This window comes from Oncorhynchus kisutch, linkage group LG13 (assembly GCF_002021735.2).
Source record: "Oncorhynchus kisutch isolate 150728-3 linkage group LG13, Okis_V2, whole genome shotgun sequence".
NCBI classification, from domain to species: domain Eukaryota; kingdom Metazoa; phylum Chordata; class Actinopteri; order Salmoniformes; family Salmonidae; genus Oncorhynchus; species Oncorhynchus kisutch.
In genome coordinates, this window is record NC_034186.2 from 25,240,746 (window position 1) to 25,262,046 (window position 21,301).

The 21,301-nt window shown below is 43.1% G+C and overlaps 1 protein-coding gene across 5 annotated transcripts in view; it reads left to right on the plus strand.

Moving 5' to 3' along the window:
* The window catches only part of LOC109902717 (E3 ubiquitin-protein ligase LNX-like), an 88,314-nt gene that overhangs the window by 56,606 nt on the left and 10,407 nt on the right, over nucleotides 1-21,301 (plus strand). For 3 of the 5 annotated variants that reach the window (XM_031785820.1, XM_031785819.1, XM_031785821.1), the window contains 5 exons: nucleotides 1,213-1,472; nucleotides 2,715-2,870; nucleotides 14,947-15,152; nucleotides 15,491-15,910; nucleotides 17,824-17,958. In XM_031785820.1, the coding sequence (XP_031641680.1) occupies nucleotides 1,213-1,472; nucleotides 2,715-2,870; nucleotides 14,947-15,152; nucleotides 15,491-15,910; nucleotides 17,824-17,958 (1,177 nt within the window). The remainder of the gene's footprint in view (nucleotides 1-1,212; nucleotides 1,473-2,714; nucleotides 2,871-14,946; nucleotides 15,153-15,490; nucleotides 15,911-17,823; nucleotides 17,959-21,301) is intronic. The other 2 variants (XM_020499312.2, XM_020499313.2) reach the window with 1 other exon arrangement.

The following is a 21,301-nucleotide window of genomic DNA, read 5'->3' on the forward strand; positions in this document are numbered from 1 at the left end:
TTGTGTGTGTGTGTGTGTGTGTGTGTGTGTGTGTGTGTGTGTGTGTGTGTGTGTGTGTGTGTGTGTGTGTGTGTGTGTGTGTGTGTGTGTGTGTGTGTGTGTGTGTGTGTGTGTGTGTGTGTGTGTGTGTGTGTGTGTGTGTGTGTGTGTGTGTGTGTGTGTGTGTGCGTTCCTGTGTATGTACATGTGCACGTGGGTGTTTGTGTGTTTGTGCCTTTCGAGTGTTCTGTTTGTGTTGCATGTCGGGTGTCGGTACGGGAAAGAAGAATAGTTTGAGAATGCGATTAGTTTCATGAGGGAGAATATGACTTAAAGGCCTGCGTGGTGTTTTGTATTCCTGATGTCTCTTCTGTTACCTGTTCTATACGTTTGTTTGCTCACATCATCATTCAATCTGTTAGCTGGTCTTATCCACAGCGACTCACAGATCAGCATAATGCATGTCATTATACACCGAATGAATAAAATAAAGAAGCCAGGAAGGATGACAAGAAGCAGAGACTCAGTGGCTCAGTATGACATTATCAAACCACTTTTTATTACAGACGAACAGCCATTAAATACAAATACAATGATCAGGGACGTATGAAAGACAATATGCAATTATACACTAGCAGGTTGCGTATTGGGTGTGTGATGTTGTTGCCTGAGGAGGAATCACTTATCAAGATGATGACCTCAGTCGTGAGGTCAGATAGATGTCGCCTCAGGGCAGCTTGGATCAGGAAGTGGAAGTGAGGAGATGGACACAGCCAGAGGGTGATGGGTTGGAGGTCACAACACTTTAACTACTGCTCCTGAGATGGTGGTGACCTTTAACCTTTACCACTCTGGTTTAATCCCTGTCCATATTGTCTCTAACTGGACTGTGTTGTTAACAGTTGTCACTACTGATCCACCGAGGGTACAGGAGGATTCAGACAGTGTTGACATGTTGTCAGCCATTGTTGACCGATGGCTATCTCCATTCTGCTCCGTGATTCAGTGGCTGTTGTGTGTTCAGCTCATCATAATTCATGACACATGGTAATTGGTGATGAGTCACTGAGAGCAGAATAATGGTTCTATCCATCACAGGTTCCAAACACCTCACTGTCCTAGTATCCCATATTTTCTTGCTGGGATGTTGTTGTTGATGCATCACCTCATCCAGCTGGGCCTATGGTGCGTCCTCCTGACTGATCGTCCTTCTCTCCCTGTGTGGATTTGCAGGTGTAAAGGTGCGTCTCACTATGGCCTGTCTGCAGACAGGAAGCGGCGTTCCCAGGAGGGTGACTGCACTGACAGCACGTCAGAACTCACCGTTGCCACCCTGCCCGGCGATGGCCCCACCTCTGCTGCTGTTGCCCTCCTATCAGACGATCCCGGCCTCGTCAACCCCGCCTTTGACCCCAGTATGGAGGACAACAGCCAATCAGGCAGCACCACCAGCCTGGCAGCCCGCAGCAGTACCAAAAAGAGTGATTGTGAGTGTGCGTACGTACGGATATGTTTGTGATTGTGTAGTTCTGCACCAAGTAACCTTTCTCTGATCTATAAAGCAGTGTGTGTGTGTGTATGTGTGTGCGTGTGTGTGTGCGTAAGTGTGTGCGTGCTTGTGCGTATCGAACTGTTTGTCAGTGTGACTGATTGAAAAGCAATATAAAGCAGGGAGCCAGCTGAGGCTTTCTAGTCACAGTTTCATAGTCCCTCACTCACATAGATACCACCAGTAAACACTATTCAAACATACATTTTACATCATACCCACATCCCAGAGCCCATGCTCACTGAAACACAGTATCTGTACTACTTCAAGATTTTTGACAGAAATCCTAATTAGCTTTGTAGCATTGCTTCTTCACTAATATTTTATCACAGAGACAGAGACACAGACAGAATGTAAAGAGAGGAAGTGAGAGTGGGTGGAATGAGAATTTCACACAGCCCAGTTCCATTAATACTGAATGATGTGATAGGCCCTCACCCTCCACTAATCCCACCTGTGAACCCTGGAGCCACTCACAACTGTTGTACTCACTCACATTCCCTTCTCAATGTGAACGCGCTGCCGGTGGGGACACCAAATAACGCTGCAACAGCACTTTTGGCCCGGGCCGCCGAGCAGAGCACCCACCGCCATGCAGAGCCACTGCTGCTGAACAAGCTGTCATCTCCAGAAGAGCTGGATGCTTTAAAAGAATAATGTGGCTTTCAGGAGGCCTTTGCATCTCTCTAGGCCCGCAGAACAAGGGGCGTTGCAGAGAATCACTGCCCCGCTTTCAGGGGAGCAAGGCTGGGGCTCACACTCCACTGCAGCCTGCTCCGCTCTGGTAGAGCCACACTCCCTGTCAGAATCTCAGTAGACTATAGTAGGGTCAGACTGCTGTATTTATACTGCACCAAGTTTTATCTGTTGATTACATTAAACATGACTGCTGCAGTCTATGAAGCTCATCACCCCTGCAGAGTTTATAGGCCCCCTCCATCCTGTTCATCAGCTTGGACATAATGACAAACAAATGAGGGTTTGGGGAATTCATGAAGGATTTTGATTGGATTCTCTAAAACAGATGTGTTCAAGCTGTTGTTATGGCTTTTTTAGAGGCAGAGAGAACGAGAGATCTCGGGCATCTGATTGGCTGTGGTGAGGCAGGCTCAGAGACTTGTCCAGGCATGTTCAATCACAACAGAGCTGCTCTATAAAGTGTGCCCCTGTCTCTCTGTCCCCTCAGTCCGAAACTATGACCGCACCTCGGTCAGGAGCCGCTCCTTCAGGCGGTTGAACCGCGCATTCAGTGTCCTGCGGAGGACCAAGAGCGGCACATCCGTGTCGAATGAGACCGCAGAGGAACGAGACAATGCCAGGAACGCCAGTGTGCCGCAGGAAGGTATGCGTGTGTTTGTTTGAGTGAATGATTGTGTGGTAAATTTTTCTGAACCATATGACATTTCTGTATGCTGTGTTTTATCATTGGAGGTTGTGTTTAGTTCAGTATGATGTCAGTGGGGGTTGTGTTTAGTTCAGTATGATGTCAGTGGGGGTTGTGTTTAGTTCAGTATGATGTCAGTGGGGGTTGTGTTTAGTTCAGTATGATGTCAGTGGGGTTTGTGTTTAGTTCAGTATGATGTCAGTGGGGTTTGTGTTTAGTTCAGTATGATGTCAGTGGGGTTTGTGTTTAGTTCAGGATGACCTCAGTGAGGGTTGTGTTTAGTTCAGTATGACGTCAGTGGGGGTTGTGTTTAGTTCAGGATGACGTCAGCAGGGGTTGTGTTTAATTCAGTTTGAAGTCAGTGGGGGTTGTGTTTAGTTCAGTGTGATGTCAGTGGGGGTTGTGTTTAGTTCAGTATGAAGTCAGTGGGGGTTGTGTTTAGTTCAGTATGACGTCAGTGAGGGTTGTGTTCAGTTCAGTATGACGTCAGTGGGGGCTGTGCTCAGTTCAATATGATGTCAGTGGGGGTTGTGTTTGTTCAGTCTGACGTCAGTGGGGCTTGTTTTTTGTTGAGAGAAATGTCAGTGGGGGTTGTGTTTAGTTCAGTATTAAATCAGTGAGGGTTGTGTATTTTTCAGTATGAAGTCAGTGGGGTTGTGTTTAGTTCAGTATGACGTAAGTGGAATTGTGTTTAGGTCAGTGTGATGTCAGTCGGGGTTATGATTAGTTCAGTATGATGTCAATGGGGGTTGTGTTTAGTTCAGTATGATGTCCGTGGGGGTTGTGTTTAGTTCAATATGATGTCAGTGAGGGTTGTGTTTAGTTCAGTATAATGTCAGTGAGGGTTGTGTTTAGTTCAGTTTGAAGTCAGTGAGGGTTGTGTTTAGTTCAGTATAATGTCAGTGAGTGTTGTGTTTAGTTCAGTTTGAAGTCAGTTGGGGTTGTGTTTAGATCAGTATGACGTCAGTGGGGGTTGTGTTTAGTTTTGTATGATGTCAGTGGGGGTTGTGTTTAGTTCAGTATGAAGTCAGTGAGGGTTGTGTTTAGTTCAGTGTGAAGTCAGTGGGGGTTGTGTTTAGTTCAGTGTGAAGTCAGTGAGGGTTGTGTTTAGTTCAGTGTGAAGTCAGTGGGGGTTGTGTTTAGTTCAGTATAATGTCAGTGAGAGTTGTGTTTAGTTCAGTTTGAAGCCAGTTGGGGTTGTGTTTAGATCAGTATGACGTCAGTGGGGGTTGTGTTTAGTTTTGTATGATGTCAGTGGGGGGTTGTGTTTAGTTCAGTATGAAGTCAGTGGGGGTTGTGTTTAGTTCAGTGTGAAGTCAGTGGGGGTTGTGTTCAGTTCAGTATGACGTCAGTGGGGGCTTTGCTCAGTTCAATATGACATCAGTGGGGGTTGTTTTTTGTTGAGAGAAATGTCAGTGGGGGTTGTGTTTAGTTCAGAATGATGTCAGTGGGGGTTGTGTTTAGTTCAGAATGATGTCAGTGGGGGTTGTGTTTAGTTCAGAATGATGTCAGTGGGGGTTGTGTTTAGTTCAGAATGATGTCAGTGGGGGTTGTGTTTAGTTCAGTATGACGTCAGTGGGGTTGTGTTTAGTTCAGTATGAAGTCAGTGGGTGTTGTGTTTTGTTCAGTATGAAGTCAGTGAGGGTTAAATTTAGTTCATTATGACGTCACTTGGGGTTGTGCTTAACTCTGTCAGCGGGAATTGTGTTTAGTTCAGTAGTATGTCAGTGGGGGTTGTATTTAGTTCAGTATGACATGAGTGGGGGTTGTGTGGAGTTCAGTATGATGTCAGTGGGGGTTGTGAATAGTTCAGTATGACGTCAGTGGGTGTTGTGTTCACTTCAGTATGACTTCAGTGGGGGTTGTGCTCAGTTCAGTATGATGTCAGCGATGGTTGTGTTTAGTTCAATTTGACGTTAGTGGGGTGTGTGGTTGGTTCAGTATGAAGTCAGTGGGGGTTGTGAATTGTTCAGTATGACGTCTGCAGGAATTGTGTTTAGGTCAGTATAATGTCAGCGGGGGTTGTGTTTAGTTCAGTATAATATCAGTGGGGGTTGTGTTTAGTTCAGTATAATGTCAGCGGGGGTTGTGTTTAGTTCAGTATAATGTCAGTGGGGGTTGTGTTTAATTCAGTATAATGTCAGTGGGGGTAGTTCAGTATAATGTCAGCGGGGGTTGTGTTTAGTTCAGTATAATGTCAGTGGGGGTTGTGTTTCGTTCAGTATAATGTCAGTGGGGGTAGTTCAGTATAATGTCAGTGGGGGTTGTGTTTGGTTTAGTATTACGTCAGCGGGGGTTGTGTTTAGTTCAGTATAATGTCAGTGGGGCTTGTGTTTAGTTCAGTATCATGTCAGTGGGGGGAGTTCAGTATAATGTCAGTGGGGGTTGTGTTTAGTTTAGTATTACGTCAGCGGGGGTTGTGTTTAGGTCAGTATAATGTCAGTGGGGGTTGTGTTTAGTTTATATTACGTCAGCGGGGGTTGTGTTTAGTTCAGTATAATGTCAGTGGGGGCTGTTTTTAGTTTATATTACGTCAGCGTGGGTTGTGTTTAGTTCAGTATAATGTCAGCGGGGGTTGTGTTGAGTTCAGTATAATGTCAGTGGGGTTTGTGTTTAGTTCAGTATAATGTCAGTGGGGGTTGTGTTTAGTTCACTACGAAGTCAGTGGGGTTGTGTTTAGTTTAGTATTACATCAGCGGGGGTTGTGTTTAGTTCACTATGACGTCAGTGGGGGTTGTGTTCAGTATGACGTCAGTGGGGGTTGTGTTCAGTATGACGTCAGTGGGGGTTGTGTTCAGTATGACGTCAGTGGGGGTTGTGTTTAGTTCAGTATGACTTAGGTGGGGTTGTGTTTAGTTTAGTGTGTCGTCAGTGGGGTTTGTGGTTAGTTCAGTAAGACAGCCGTGGGGGTTGTGTTTAGTTCAGTATGACGTCAGTGGGGGTTGTTTTCAGTTCAGTATTACGTCAGTGGGGGTTGTGTTTCGTTCAGTATGAAGTAAGTGTGGAGTTGTGTTTAGTTTAGTATGACGTTAGTGTGGGTTGTGTTTAGTTCAGTATGATGTCAATGGGAGTTGTGTTTAGTTCAGTATGACGTCAGTGTGGAGTTGTGTTTAGTTCAGTACGAAGTCAGTGGGGGTTGTGTTTAGTTCAGTACGACGTCAGTGGGGGTTGTGTTTAGTTCAGTACGAAGTCAGTGGGGGTTGTGTTTAGTTCAGTATGAAGTCAGTGGGGTTGTGTTTAGTTTAGTATGTCGTCAGAGGGGGATGTTTTCAGTTCAGTATAATGTCAGTGGGGGTAGTTCAGTATAATGTCAGTGGGGGTTGTGTTTGGTTTAGTATTACGTCAGCGGGGGTTGTGTTTAGTTCAGTATAATGTCAGTGGGGGTTGTGTTTAGTTCAGTATAATGTCAGTGGGGGTAGTTCAGTATAATGTCAGTGGGGGTTGTGTTTAGTTTAGTATTACGTCAGCGGGGGTTGTGTTTAGGTCAGTATAATGTCAGTGGGGGTTGTGTTTAGTTTATATTACGTCAGCGGGGGTTGTGTTTAGTTCAGTATAATGTCAGTGGGGGCTGTGTTTAGTTCAGTATAATGTCAGTGGGGGTTGTGTTTAGTTCAGTATAATGTCAGTGGGGGTAGTTCAGTATAATGTCAGTGGGGGTTGTGTTTAGTTTAGTATTACGTCAGCGGGGGTTGTGTTTAGGTCAGTATAATGTCAGTGGGGGTTGTGTTTAGTTTATATTACGTCAGCGGGGGTTGTGTTTAGTTCAGTATAATGTCAGTGGGGGCTGTGTTTAGTTTATATTACGTCAGCGGGGGTTGTGTTTAGTTCAGTATAATGTCAGTGGGGGCTGTGTTTAGTTTATATTACGTCAGCGGGGGTTGTGTTTAGTTCAGTATAATGTCTGCGGGGGTTGTGTTTAGTTCAGTATAATGTCAGTGGGGGCTGTGTTTAGTTTATATTACGTCAGCGGGGGTTGTGTTTAGTTTAGTATTACATCAGCGGGGGTTGTGTTTAGTTCACTATGACGTCAGTGGGGGTTGTGTTCAGTATGACGTCAGTGGGGGTTGTGTTTAGTTCAGTATGACTTAGGTGGGGTTGTGTTTATTTCAGTAAGACATCAGTGGGGTTTGTGGTTAGTTCAGTATGAAGTCAGTGGGGTTTGTGGTTAGTTCAGTAAGACAGCCGTGGGGGTTGTGTTTAGTTCAGTATGAAGTCAGTGGGGTTGTGTTTAGTTTAGTGTGTCGTCAGTGGGGTTTGTGTTTAGTTCAGTATGATGTCATTGGGAGTTGTGTTTAGTTCAGTATGACGTCAGTGTGGAGTTGTGTTTAGTTCAGTGTGATGTCAGTGGGGGTTGTGTTTAGTTCAGTACGAAGTCAGTGGGGGTTGTGTTTAGTTCAGTACGACATCAGTGGGGGTTGTGTTTAGTTCAGTATTACGTCAGTGGGGGTTGTTTTCAGTTCAGTATTACGTCAGTGGGGGTTGTGTTTCGTTCAGTATGAAGTAAGTGTGGTTTGTGTTTAGTTTAGTATGACGTTAGTGTGGGTTGTGTTTAGTTCAGTACGAAGTCAGTGGGGGTTGTGTTTAGTTCAGTATGATGTCAATGGGGGTTGTGTTTAGTTCAGTATGATGTCATTGGGGGTTGTGTTTAGTTCAGTATGACGTCAGTGTGGAGTTGTGTTTAGTTCAGTATGATGTCAATGGGGGTTGTTTGTAGTTCAGTATGAAGTCAGTGGGGTTGTGTTAATAGCAGTATGATGTCATTGGGGGTTGTGTTTAGTTCAGTATGACGTCAGTGTGGAGTTGTGTTAAGTTCAGTGTGATGTCAGTGGGGGTTGTGTTTAGTTCAGTACGAAGTCAGTGGGGGTTGTGTTTAGTTCAGTGTGACGTCAGTGGGGGTTGTGTTCAATTCAGTACGAAGTCAGTGTGGGTTGTGTTTAGTTCAGTACGAAGTCAGTGTGGGTTGTGTTTAGTTCAGTACGAAGTCAGTGGGGGTTGTGTTTAGTTCAGTACGAAGTCAGTGGGGGTTGTGTTTAGTTCAGTACGAAGTCAGTGGGGGTTGTGTTTAGTTCAGTACGAAGTCAGTGGGGGTTGTGTTTAGTTCAGTACGAAGTCAGTGGGGGTTGTGTTTAGTTCAGTGTGACGTCAGTGGGGGTTGTGTTTAGTTCAGTGTGACGTCAGTGGGGGTTGTGTTTAGTTCAGTGTGACGTCAGTGGGGGTTGTGTTTAGTTCAGTGTGACGTCAGTGGGGGTTGTGTTTAGTTCAGTGTGACGTCAGTGGGGGTTGTGTTTAGTTCAGTACGAAGTCAGTGGGGGTTGTGTTTAGTTCAGTACGAAGTCAGTGGGGGTTGTGTTTAGTTCAGTGTGACGTCAGTGGGGGTTGTGTTTAGTTCAGTGTGACGTCAGTGGGGGTTGTGTTTAGTTCAGTGTGACGTCAGTGGGGGTTGTGTTTAGTTCAGTGTGACGTCAGTGGGGGTTGTGTTTAGTTCAGTGTGACGTCAGTGGGGGTTGTGTTTAGTTCAGTACGAAGTCAGTGGGGGTTGTGTTTAGTTCAGTGTGACGTCAGTGGGGGTTGTGTTCAGTTCAGTGTGACGTCAGTGGGGGTTGTGTTCAGTTCCGTATGATGTCAGTGCTCTTTATGCTGTGTCTGAAGTTTTTGTGATTCCCTGTAGAGGTTTTAGGTGTGCGTGTGTGTGTGTTTGAGCTCAGTGCATTTTTGTGTCTATGTGCATGCCTGTGCTTCCATTGATTTGTGTTTATGTAAATGTCTGCCTGTGTTAGTTTTTTTGTGCATTTATTTGTGAGCAGATCCTTTGGCTCTGTGCTGAGGTGACACTGCTGATATCCCCGCAGCGTAACTTCACCAACATATGTTCCTTTCATTATTCAGCTGCACATTGCATAAGAGTCCACTGGTCCCTCAGAACAAAACAGAACAGAAGAGAGTGATCAGATGGGAGATTGGCTGCCTGTGGACTAGGTTGGAGGAGAGAGAGGGACCTCCAGGGGACAGGGACAGAGAGCTGCTGGTCCCTCTTCTACCTCCTCACCTGCTATTAGCCCATGGGTCTAATAGCAGGCCTGTGATGCAATACATGATTTGTAGAGGGTTACTGTGTTTATTACAGAATCTATTTCAGACGCATACAGGATCTATTTCAGAGGCATACAGAAACTATTTCAGAGGCATACAGGATCTAATACAGAGGCATACAGGATCTAATACAGAGGCATACAGAAACTATTTCAGAGGCATACAGGATCTAATACAGAGGCATACAGGATCTAATACAGAGGCATACAGAAACTATTTCAGAGGCATACAGGATCTAATACAGAGGCATACAGGATCTAATACAGAGGCATACAGAAACTATTTCAGAGGCATACAGGATCTAATACAGAGGCATACAGAAACTATTTCAGAGGCATACAGGATCTAATACAGAGGCATACAGAAACTATTTCAGAGGCATACAGAAACTTTTTCAGAGGCATACAGAAACTATTTCAGAGGCATACAGAAACTATTTCAGAGGCATACAGGATCATTTTCAGAGGCATACAGAAACTATTTCAGAGGCATACAGGATCATTTTCAGAGGGATGCAGTATACAGGACGACCATGGAGAATGAGAGGGATGGAAGGAGTCATGAAGAGTAGTGGAGGATGAGCCGTAATGTTTATGATGAGAGAGAGAGAGAGAGAGAGAGAGAGAGAGAGAGAGAGAGAGAGAGAGAGAGAGAGAGAGAGAGAGAGAGAGAGAGAGAGAGAGAGAGAGAGAGAGAGAGAGAGAGAGAGAGAGAGAGAGAGAGAGAGAGAGAGAGAGAGAGAGAGAGAGAGAGAGAGAGAGAGAGAGAGAGAGAGAGAGAGAGAGAGAGAGAGAGAGAGAGAGAGAGAGAGAGAGAGAGAGAGAGAGAGAATGTGATCTTCTCCCTGGAAGCAATGAAGAGAAAATATTGACTTTGGAAGGGAGAAACTGCAGCGCGATTAGAACTAGGGACTGGGGCTATGGAACAAGAGAGATAGGGGAAGAGAGTTGGCCAGAGAGAAAGAAAGAGAGAATGAGCAGGGAGGCAGAGATTGAGAGATACAGTGCCTTCAGAAAGTGTAATACCCCTTGACTTATTCCACATTTTGTTGTGTTACAACCTGAATTCAAAATTGATTAAATATTTGTTTATCTCAACTATCTGCCCACAATACCCCATAATGACAATGTGAAAACGTGTTTTTAGAAATGTTTGTCAATGTATTGAAAAAGAAATACAGAAATATCTAACTTACATAGGTATTCGCACCCCTGAGTCAATAGTTTGTGGGAGCACCTTTGGCAGCAATTAAAGCTGTGAGTTTTTCTGGGTGAGTCTCTAAGAGCTTTTCACACCTGAATTTGCAGCATTTGCCCATTATTCTTTTCAAAATTCTTCAAGCTCTGTCAACTTCGTTGTTTCTCATTACTAGACAACCAGTTTACAGTTTTGATTTAAGTCAAAACTGTAACTCGGCCACTCGGGAACATTTACTGTCCTCTTGTTAAGCAACTCCAGTGTAGATGTGGTCGTCTGTTTAAGGTTGTTCTCCTGCTGAACGGTGAATTAATCTTCCAGTGTCTGGTGGATAACAGACTGAACCAAGTTTTTCTCTAGAATTTTTCCTGTGCTTAGCTACATTCCGCTTTTTTTTATCTTGAAAATCTCCCAAGTCCTTCATTTCTAGTGCAGGCGTTCCGCTAGGGAAACCCCTCGACAACATTCTGTTGAAAAGGCAGTGCGTGAAATTCAAAAATATTTTTTAGAAATATGTAACTTTCACACATTAATAAGTCCAATTTTATTTCACCTTTATTTAACCAGGTAGGCTAGTTGAGAACAAGTTCTCATTTGCAACTGCGACCTGACCAAGATAAAGCGTAGCAGTGTGAGCAGACAACAAAGAGTTACACATGGAGTAAACAATTAACAAGTCAATAACACAGTAGAAAACAAAGGGGGAGTCTATATACAATGTGTGCAAAAGGCATCTTGTTAATCTACCCATCGTGCCCGATTTAAAAAATGCTTTACAGCAAAAGCACAACATATGATTGTTAGGTCATAGCCAAGTCAAAAAACACAGCCATTTTTTCAGCCAAAGAAAGGAGTCAAAAAGAACAGAAATATAGATAAAATGTATCACTAACCTTAGATGATGTTCATCAGATGAGACTCATAGGACATCATGTTACACAATACATGTATGTTTTGTTCAATAATGGGCATATTTATATCCAGAAATCTCAATTTACATTGGTGCCTTACGTGCAGTAATGTTTTGATTCCAAAACATCCGGTGATTTTGCAGAAATACTCATAATAAACATTGACAAAAGATCCAACTGTTAATCACAGAATTAAATATAGACTTCTCCTTAACGCAACCGCTGTGTCAGATTTCAAAAAAACTTTACGGAAAAAGCATAATCTGAGAACGGAGCTCAGAGCCCAATCCAGCCAGAGAAATATCCGCCATTTTGGAGTCAACAGAAGTTAGAAATAACACCATAAATATTCACTTACCTTTGATGATCTTCATCAGAAGGTACTCCCAGGAAACCCAGTTCGACAATAAATGACTGATTTGTTCCATAAAGTTCCATAAAGTCCATAATTTATGGCCAAACAGCAACTTGTTGTTAGCGTGTTCAGCCCACTAATTAAACTCAAAAAGTTCCGTTACAGGTCGTAGAAACAAGTTAAACGATGTATGGAATCAATCGTTAGGATGTTTTTAACATAAAACATCAATAATGTTCCAACCGGAGAATTCCTATGTCTGAAGAAAAGCACTGGAATGAGAGGTAACTCTGTCGGGAGCGTGCATCACGAGCCTGAGACACTCTGCCAGACCACTGACTCAAATAGGTCTCATGAGCCCCTCCTTTATAGTAGAATCCTCCTTCAAGTTTTTAACGACGGTTGACATCTAGTGGAAGCCGTAGGAAGTGCAACTTTATCCATATAGAGTAGGAGGCAGTTCACTCTGGGCATGCTATTCATCCAAAAGTGAAAATGCTGCCCCCTATCCCAAAAAGGTTAACAAGTATACCCATAACATGATGCAGCCACCACTATGCTTGAAAATATGGAGAGTGGTATTGTATTGTATTTGCCACAAACACAACACTTTGCATTCAGGACAAAAACTTTTCCACATTTTTTGTAATATTACTTTAGTGCCTTGTTGCAAACAGGATGCATGTTTAAGAATATTTGTATTCTGTACAGGCTTCCTTCTTTTCACTCTGTCAATTGAGTTAGTATTGTGGAGTAACTACAATGTTGTTGATCCACCCTCAATTTTCTCCTATCACAGCCATTAAACTCTGTAACTGTTTGGCTTCATGGTGAAATCCCTGAGCGGTTTCCTTCCTCAAAAATCCTGTTAAACAATACTATTTCACACAGTGCGAGTCCATGCAATTTATTATGTGACTTGTTTAACCATTTTTATCTCCTATTTGGGCATGCCATAACAAAGGGGTTGAATACGTATTGACTTGAATTTGTAAAAAAAATGGGAAAAACATAATTCCACTTTGACATTATGGGGTATTGTGTGTAAGCCAGTGACATTTCTGAAGGCACTGTAGAACGGCTGATAGATGTAGAGCACAAGGCAGTTCACAGAATTGTCCAGTTAAAGACATTTAGCCCATTTTACACTACTAATGTAGCTAACATTAGATGTAGCTAACCTTGCCTCGATTCGGCAGTCTTATCCAGATCATCATGACATTTGTAGTTCTTTAGCAGCTAATTAAAATGTCATCTTTGGGTGGTAAATACAGGCAAATATAACAATAAAAGTAATCTTGTCCTTGAGAGATTTACACAGTTATGAAAACGTCACGCCAGGGTAAGCTTTCTTCTAATGCATGTGTCAAACTTATTCCACGGAGGGAAGTTTTCTGTGTCTGCGAGTTTTTGCTTCTCCGCTGTACTCGATTGATTAATTGAGGTCACCTGGTTGTCTAGGTCTTAATTTATAGGAAAAAAATAAAACCAGCAGACACTAGGCCCTCCATGGAATGTGTTTGACACCCCTGTTTTAATGCCTCTTAAAGGGAAAGTAAGTGAAAGTAATCAGATTACTTTACTGAGTTTGTGTGATTATTAAAAAATAGCACAAAGAAGAAGATATAAGGATCATTTACACTGAACAAAAATATGAACGCAACATGTAAAGTGTTGGTCCCATGTTTCATGAGCTGAAACAAAAAAATCCCATAAATGTTCCATACACTGTCAGATTTTGTGCACAAATTTGTTTACGCCCCTGTTAGTGAGCATTTCTACTTTGGCAAGAAAATCCATCCACCTGACAGGTATGGTATATCAAGAAGCTGATTAAACTGCATGATCATTACACAGGTGCACCTGTGAGTTGAGGTGCAAAGAAAAAACTATATCTCAGACTGGCCAAAAAAAAGAAAAGATTAAGATGGGCAAAAGAACACAGACACTGGACAGAGAAGCTCTGCCTAGAAGGCCAGCATCCCGGAGTCGCCTCTTCACTGTTGACGTTGAAACTGATGTTCTGCGGGTACTATTAATGAAGCTGCCAGTTGAGAACTTGTGATGCGCCTGTTTCTCAAACTAGACACTCTAATGTACTTGTCCTCTTGCTCAGTTGTGCATTGGGGGCCTACCACTCCTCTTTCTATTCTGGTTAGAGCCAGTTTGCACTGTTATGTGAAGGGAGTAGTACACAGCGTTGTATGAGATCTTCAGTTTCTTTGCAATTTGTCGCATGGAATAGCCTTTATTTCTCAGAACAAGAATAGACTGACGAGTTTCAGAAGAAAGTTCTTTGTTTCTGGCCATTTTGAGCCTGTAATCGAACCCACAAATGCTGATGCTCCAGAAACTCAACTTGTCTAAAGAAGGCCAGTTTTATGGCTTCTTTAATCAGGACAACGGTTTTCAGCTGTGGTAACATAATGATCAATTAGCCTTTTACAATGATAAACTTGGATTAGCTAACACAACGTGCCATTGGAAGACAGGAGTGACGGTTGCTGATAATGGGTCTCTGTACGCCTATGTAGATATTCCTTTAAAAATCAGCCGTTTCCAGCTACAATAGTCATTTACAACATTAACAATGTCTACACTGTATTTCTGATCAATTTGATGTTATTTTAATGGACAGAAAATGAGCTTTTCTTTCAAAAACAAGGACATTTCTAGGTGACCCCAATTTTTTTAACGGTAGTGTGTACAGTATGAGGCTGTGGTTGTGTATTTGTGGGAACTTTATACCTCAGTTCTCTGTCAGTACAGTCAGTGTGTATCTGTGTAAACATGTGTGTGATTTTATCTCCACCCAAGCAATAACCTTGTGGAAAAGTCAATGTCAGGTTTTTCCCAAGCATACTTGGTACATATAGATATATGTGACTAATGATACAAACATATGGAAGGATGATCAGCCAAGTGGATTTTCCCCTTAGGCTTGTACAAGCTTGTTTTGCTAACCTGGGGGAGTAGAGACAGCTGCTTCAACGCTAAACCTCTCTACGCGGCCTCTCTGGCTTCCTCCCTCTGTCTATTTCTAGCTCTCTCTCTCTTTGTTTCTTTTGCTTTCTCCTTGGCCTTGCATTCTGCCTCTGTGAGAGTTCCTTTTCATCATAGAAATCAGAGTAACACACAACTTCTCTTCCTCCCTCATTCTCTCACTCTCTATTTCTCTCTCCTCTCTCTCACACTCCCTCTCTCCCTCATTATCTCTCCCTCTCTCTCTCTATATATATATTTATTTATTTATTATACAGTACTAGACAAAGCTGCCATTAAGGCAAAGGGTGGCTACTTCAAAGAATCTCAAATGTAATTTTTATTTTATTTATTTGTTTAACCTTTTTTTGGTTACTACATGATTCCATATGTGTTATTTCATAGATTTGATAAACATAAAAATAAAGAAAAACCCTGGAATGAGTGGATGTGTCCAAACTTTTGACTGGTACTGTATATTTCCCTCCTTCACTCTCAGTGCTGGCTCTACCCCAGCTCCATCACCTGATCCCTGATGGTGAGGTCACCAGTATTAAGATCAACCGTGAGCCCTCGGAGCCCCTGGCCATAAGCATTGTGGGGGGCAACGAGACCCCCCTGGTGCGTATCCTCATCCAGGACATCTACAGGGAGGGGGTAATCGCCCGGGACGGACGCCTGCTGCCCGGAGACATGATCCTCAAGGTCAGTTTTTGTTCAAAGTAAGGTGGAGTACTATTCGCCATGTATGTGACTGAGGGGCGGCAGGTGGTGAAGAATGTTGGGCCAGTAACTGGAAGGTCGCTGGTTCGAATCCACGAGCTGGCAAGGTGGAAAAATTTGCCGTTCTGCTCGCTCCCCGGGCGCCTCCGCAGCTCTTTGATTCAGAGGGGTTGGGTTAAATGTGAAGACATATTTTGGTCAAATGCATTCAGTTGTGCAACTGACTGGGCATCCCCTTTCCCTGTATGTGTTGTGTATTTGAATTTCTCATCACAGCATATAATCTGAGACTTAACTCCACCTCTCCCTCTCATCTTCAGGTGAATGGCATAGACATCAGCAATGTGCCCCACTGCTACGCCCTGGCCACACTCAAACAGCCTTGCCAGCTGCTGCGACTCACAGTGCTGAGAGAGCAGCGTCACCGTTACCGCTCACACTCGGGGCACCACGGGCACCCCCACGACGCAGCCGGGGGCTACCCACCTCATGGCCTCCCCCATGGCCAGCCCTTGAGGGACGACAGCATCCACGTGGTCCTGGCTAAGAGCACCCCAGAGGAGCAGCTGGGCATCAAGCTGGTGAGACGACCAGAGGAACATGGAGTCTTTATCTTCCACCTGCTGGAGGGAGGCCTGGCGGCACACGATGGGCAGCTCAGCGTCAACGACCGCATCCTCGCCATCAACGGACACGACCTGCACTACGGAGCGCCAGAACACGCCGCTTTACTCATCCAGGTAAGTCTGCAGGGTCTAGAGGTTAGGGAGCATTGGTTGGTTGTGGTTTACAATGGTTGGTAATGGTATGTATTTCTTGTCTCTGGGTCCTGTGATATTATGGATAATAGTGGTGTGTAGTTCTGGTTAATTGCACTCTGTTGGCTGGCTTTGTCCCTGTCCATTGAGGTTAATTGTTGTGTGTCTGTGGTCGACTGGGCGCTGCTCTACTGCTTGGCTGAGGCTCTGCTTCCTGGTGGATGCTGGGTAATTGCGGTGGTGTGTTTCTGGTTGACTGTGGGATGTAGCTGTAGCTGTGCTCTCTGTGTTTTTGTCTGAGGAGACTGGTTTGCAATTGGGGTTCTCTGAGGACCCAACATGGCACACAGCAGACTGTTGTTGTCAGAGATTAAGAACTGTCTGGAAACCGATTAAATTAGTCAAATTAAGGCGCTAACGAGCTGGACTGGGTAATTTAGGAGGTAGCTCTGCGGCACAGAGAGCACAGGCACTCTCAAATGAGCAACACGGGAGGGCGAGCTGTGTGTGTGTACTCACGAATGTGTGTGCATGTGCCTGTGAGTGTGTGTGTGCGAGAGTGTGCATGTTCATCCGAGTGAATGAGGGAGTGAGTCACTGTGTGAGTGGGTGGACATACAGCCTGAAAAAGAGACAAAAGAAAAAAAAGTAATAAAGAGCATGAAAAAGAAAGTTAGAGGAAAGGTTGTAGAGAGGTGAGAAATACAGATTGTTAGAAAAATAAGTTTAAAGGTGAGTTTTTGAGTTGAAATTGAATAAGTCATAGTGAGAAGGTGAGGGCAGCAGAAAGACTGCAGTATTATGAGAGAGAAGAGAAAATGTGGGTGAGAGTGACACTAAACAGGCTGCTTCCTGAAGCAAGTAAAAGGGTGCAATTGAAATGTGTGTGTGAGTGAGAGTGTTTTGTACACCACACATGTTTATTATTTGTGTAAACCTCTCAGGGGTAATAAATGTTTAACATATTTTACTGCCTGGCCAAGCTCTGTGTGGGTGATTTCTTTCCCCTTGAGCTGTCTTAGGGGGTTGGTAGGAGGAGGTAGAAAAGGTCCACAGGTTTACCTCAGGGCATTTCTATGTATGAGCACCAACATGTGAAGCTCATAGGATTATATCAAATTGGGTGTCAAGTGAAAGCTAAGGGAGAAATTAAGGCATCGATACATACAATTCCAACTGACAAAATATGCATAAGTAAAGGCTTGGATTTCTGAATAGACAGATGGAAACGGGGTCTTAGAAAACATCTACCAGAAATGAATGCAATTCATGATGTAATTCCATAACCGGGTGTAAGCCCACTTCACTTACTGTCGTAAAATAACAAAACTATTTTTCTTTCAAACTCAAGGTGCCATGTCATACAGTAGCTTACAACACATTATTTCTGCAGATGTGGTCACATAAAAACCTAAGGGAGATTTGACCATAAATCTGTTACTAAAATTTGCTTCTACACAGTTCTTCCACAAAATAAATGTTTGTAAATGTTAGTCTAAATTGTTAAAAATTAGTCCTTGTGAATGGAGTTGTATGGTTTGTTAAACTTTGAAATTAATGCCTTTTGGCATTGATTTTAAAGTGAAAGAAATTTGTCAAAGCGTTCCATTATCATGGAATTGCCGCTCATACTCTACCCTCAATACAGCATCTGGGATGAGCAAGATGGGCCTGTTTGAGCTGGTATAGTTTCTGTGTCTGAGTCTAGTTATGTGGCAGTGAAGTTTGGATATCTGGATCAACTTCAGTGAAGCTGTATTCAATGTTTATTTATGGGGCTCAACCATGATATTCTTCTACAAAGTGACTGTTTTTAGTTTGTCATTCTTTTTTAATTGCTATGTGTGTCTGTCTGGTTCTGAGCTTGGTTGTGTTTGTGTGTTTGTCTCCTGTAGGCGAGTGAGGAGCAGGTCCACTTCATAGTGTCTCGTCAGATCTATTTACCCACGCCTGACATTCTGCAGGAGGCTCCATGGGGCATGGACGGCCCCCCTCCATACTCCCCAGTGGACATGGAGCATACGCTACTGGTTAGCAATTCATAAAATGCATGACGCACGCACAAGCATAGGCACACACACAAAAAAACACAAAAACACAGACACAGGTTTGTTTGAAGAGCTTTTCTTGAGGTTGTCATGTCTTTACTATCATTAACTGAAGACTGATAGTTTTTATCAAAGATTCTCTGTAATTAGTTATTATGCAATCAACTGATTAATCATGTAACTAATTAACTAGGAGGTCGGGGCACAGGTTACAAAGTTATCATTTCGTAAAATAACTTTTCTGATATTTTATCTGATCAATTAGTCTTCGAATTAATGAATTATTTACTTTACCTCACGTTAGTCTCATTCCAAACGTCGTAAATTGTTGGTTATCTGCACGAACCCAGTCTTCACTATGAGTCATCCATACATCAAGTGTCTTAAATCATTTATTTATTACTAACTAAGTAATTCACAGAAATGCATAAACAAACAAACAAACAAACAAGGTAAATGTGGTTACATGAAATGATAGGAGACAAAAGGGGAATGGGGGTCGACTAAGAAGTCACTACAGAGTGATAATTATAACAATTGAAATGCTAATCCTTTACACATGAACGCTCACTCATTCGGGAACAATTGCAATCAATATATATATTTACGCTCGGTGTGTCGTCTTGATTGCTGGTGAAAAGTTCATTTATTTTGTAGAACTGTCCATCTCTCTCCCTCTCTCTCTCGGCTGTGGTTAGAGTGGATTGCTCAGAGTGACATTCGTTATAGACTGGATGTTTCGGCGGTTGTCGTTCTTCGTGTTCAATGATACTGAATTCCTAGCTGCAGACTAGTAATTAAAATCAAAAAATCTTATTCTGTCGGTATCGATAGTCTAAGAATTTAACCACGTGGTATGGTTGAAAGATTCAGCAATGGTCTACAACCTTTGTCTTCCTAATGGAGAAAAACATGGTCTGCAACCTTTAGCCATCTCGTAATTGAGGTAAGCTCGGTCTGCTGATCGAAAACTCGAGTGGGGTTTTTATTTGGAATGGCAGAAAAGGCTGTCCCAGGATGTCTGACCCTAACTGGGCTCAGGGGCTGTCCTCTGATTTAGTTCAAATCCAATTCCCTTTTTGAGTTTTCCTTCATTAAACAGTCCAAAATCACATTGTAAAATTGTGTAAACAGTATCATACTCACTCATTCATCTTATACAACAATTAGATGTAAACCTCATATCTGGGGCTATTATATAAACAGCGCTATGGTAATGTAGCCACACCGTCTCCCATGAGCTTCCCCAAGTTGTGACAAACGGACCAGTTCGTAGCTGGATTCTTCACCGATCTTTTATACTTTCTCCGGAACATGATATTTGTTCGTACCTCAAGTTCTGTGAGGTGGAAGGATTTCCTTTGTTCTCCATGAAATTCTACTCTCTCTATACTGTGTGTCCATGAGGAGATTCTCAGGAATTTACGGCGTCTCTCTGACCACAGAAACCTAGTTGAAGGAGGAAAGGGGGAGGCAGGGAGAGGGGGATGGGCTTGCTATACCCAAAGAGGTCACCGTCATGACAAGGTTATACACACACTAAAACCCCAGACTTTGAGCTCTATTCAATCCGTGTTGCGGAAGTTCAGCATTATAGCCTGATTGAAATGGAAAGGCAATGTTCCTGCATTAGCGGAGACTGCATTTACGGGAAACGCTGCATATGTCGTCTCAATCGGAAATTACCTTAACATTTATATTGCGCAATCTGTAATGCAGACTGAAAGAGCTCTTTGTATTCCTGCCTCTTCTTCTCATGTTAAATATTCCCTTTTATGTGAAAATGATCCTGAGCCGTACTATTCTTCCATCAAAGAGGAGCGTGTCATTCCTGACTGTGCCAAAGTGTTCCGCTCCTCTCAGAGTGCCATGTGTGTTTGCCCAGAGCAGCCGCCTCTCTCTCTCTGAGCTTATTATCCATGAAGAAAACATAGTCAGGATTTACACACCTCCACGCTTAAACAGGATTTTCTCCAGCTCATTATTGGAGCTGACGAATTCCGTTGTTCTGATAATGATCAACTTCACAGCTCTCGTCTCGCTTTCTCTATTTGAGGTGTTAATTCTCTCAGACACATTGTTAAAACTGGAGAATGTGTGACACCAGAGTGGAGTGGTACTGTATTCTTCAGGTACAGTCCTTGGAATCAAAGCTAGTTGAGAGAGAATGAGGCTGTAATAGAAAGAACCCTGCAGAGATAGCAGGTAGCAACAATAACAACATATTATCGTTCTGAGATAAGCTAAGCCACCTTCAGCAGGACTATAGATCATATTTAGACTAAATCTAACCAGACCTTTATATTGTGTTGTAATATTGGTCTTAAAGCCCCCATGCAGTCTTTGTCATTTTATTGTAAATCATCACTGTATGTCTAATAAATCACTGTCTGTGTTTATTTAATGAAAAATAAACATTAGGAACACCTGCTCTTTCCATGACATAGACTGACCAGGTGGATCCAGGTAAAAGCTATGATCCGTTATGGATGTTACCTGTTAAATCCACTTCAATCACTGTAGATAAAGGGGAGGAGACAGGTTAAATAATTATTTTTAAGCATTGAGACTATTGACACATGGATTGTGTATGTGTGCCATTCAGAGAGTAAATGGCCCAGATAAAAGATGTAAGTGCCTTTGAACGGGGTATGGTAGTAGTCACCAGTTTGAGTGTGTCAAGAACATGCTCAACAGTTCCCTGTGTGTATCAAGAATGGTCCACCACCCAAAGGAAATCCAGCCAACTTGACACAACTGTGGGAAGCATTGGAGTCAACATGGAACGCTTTCAATACCTTGTAGAGTCCATGCCCTGGCAAATTGAGGCTTTTCTGAGGGAAAGCCTTTATTTCTATGGTGGGGTAGGTCAGGGCGTGATTGGGGGGTGTTCTAGTTTATTATTTCTATGTGTACTCTAGTTTTTGTATTTCTATGTTGGCCTGGTATGGTTCCCAATCAGAGGCAGCTGTCTATCGTTGTCTCTGATTGGGGATCATATGTAGGTAGCCTTTTCCCACCTGTTGTTTGTGGGATCTTGTTTTTGTATTGTTGCTTTTGAGCCCTACAAGGCTGTTCGTTCGTTTGTTTGTTTCGCTTTATTGTTTTTGTTGCTGGTTCACATTCAAATAAATTATGATGAACCCAAATCACGCTGCGCCTTGGTCTACCCAATACGACGTTACAATGGTCTATTATAACCAGATCACATTGTGACATGAGGTGGGACAAAAGTTCCATCCCACCTGAAAAAATGTTTTTGTTCAAACAGAGGTGCATTCGACAAGACTTCTGTTTGTGAACGCTCACGGCGAACTATATTTGT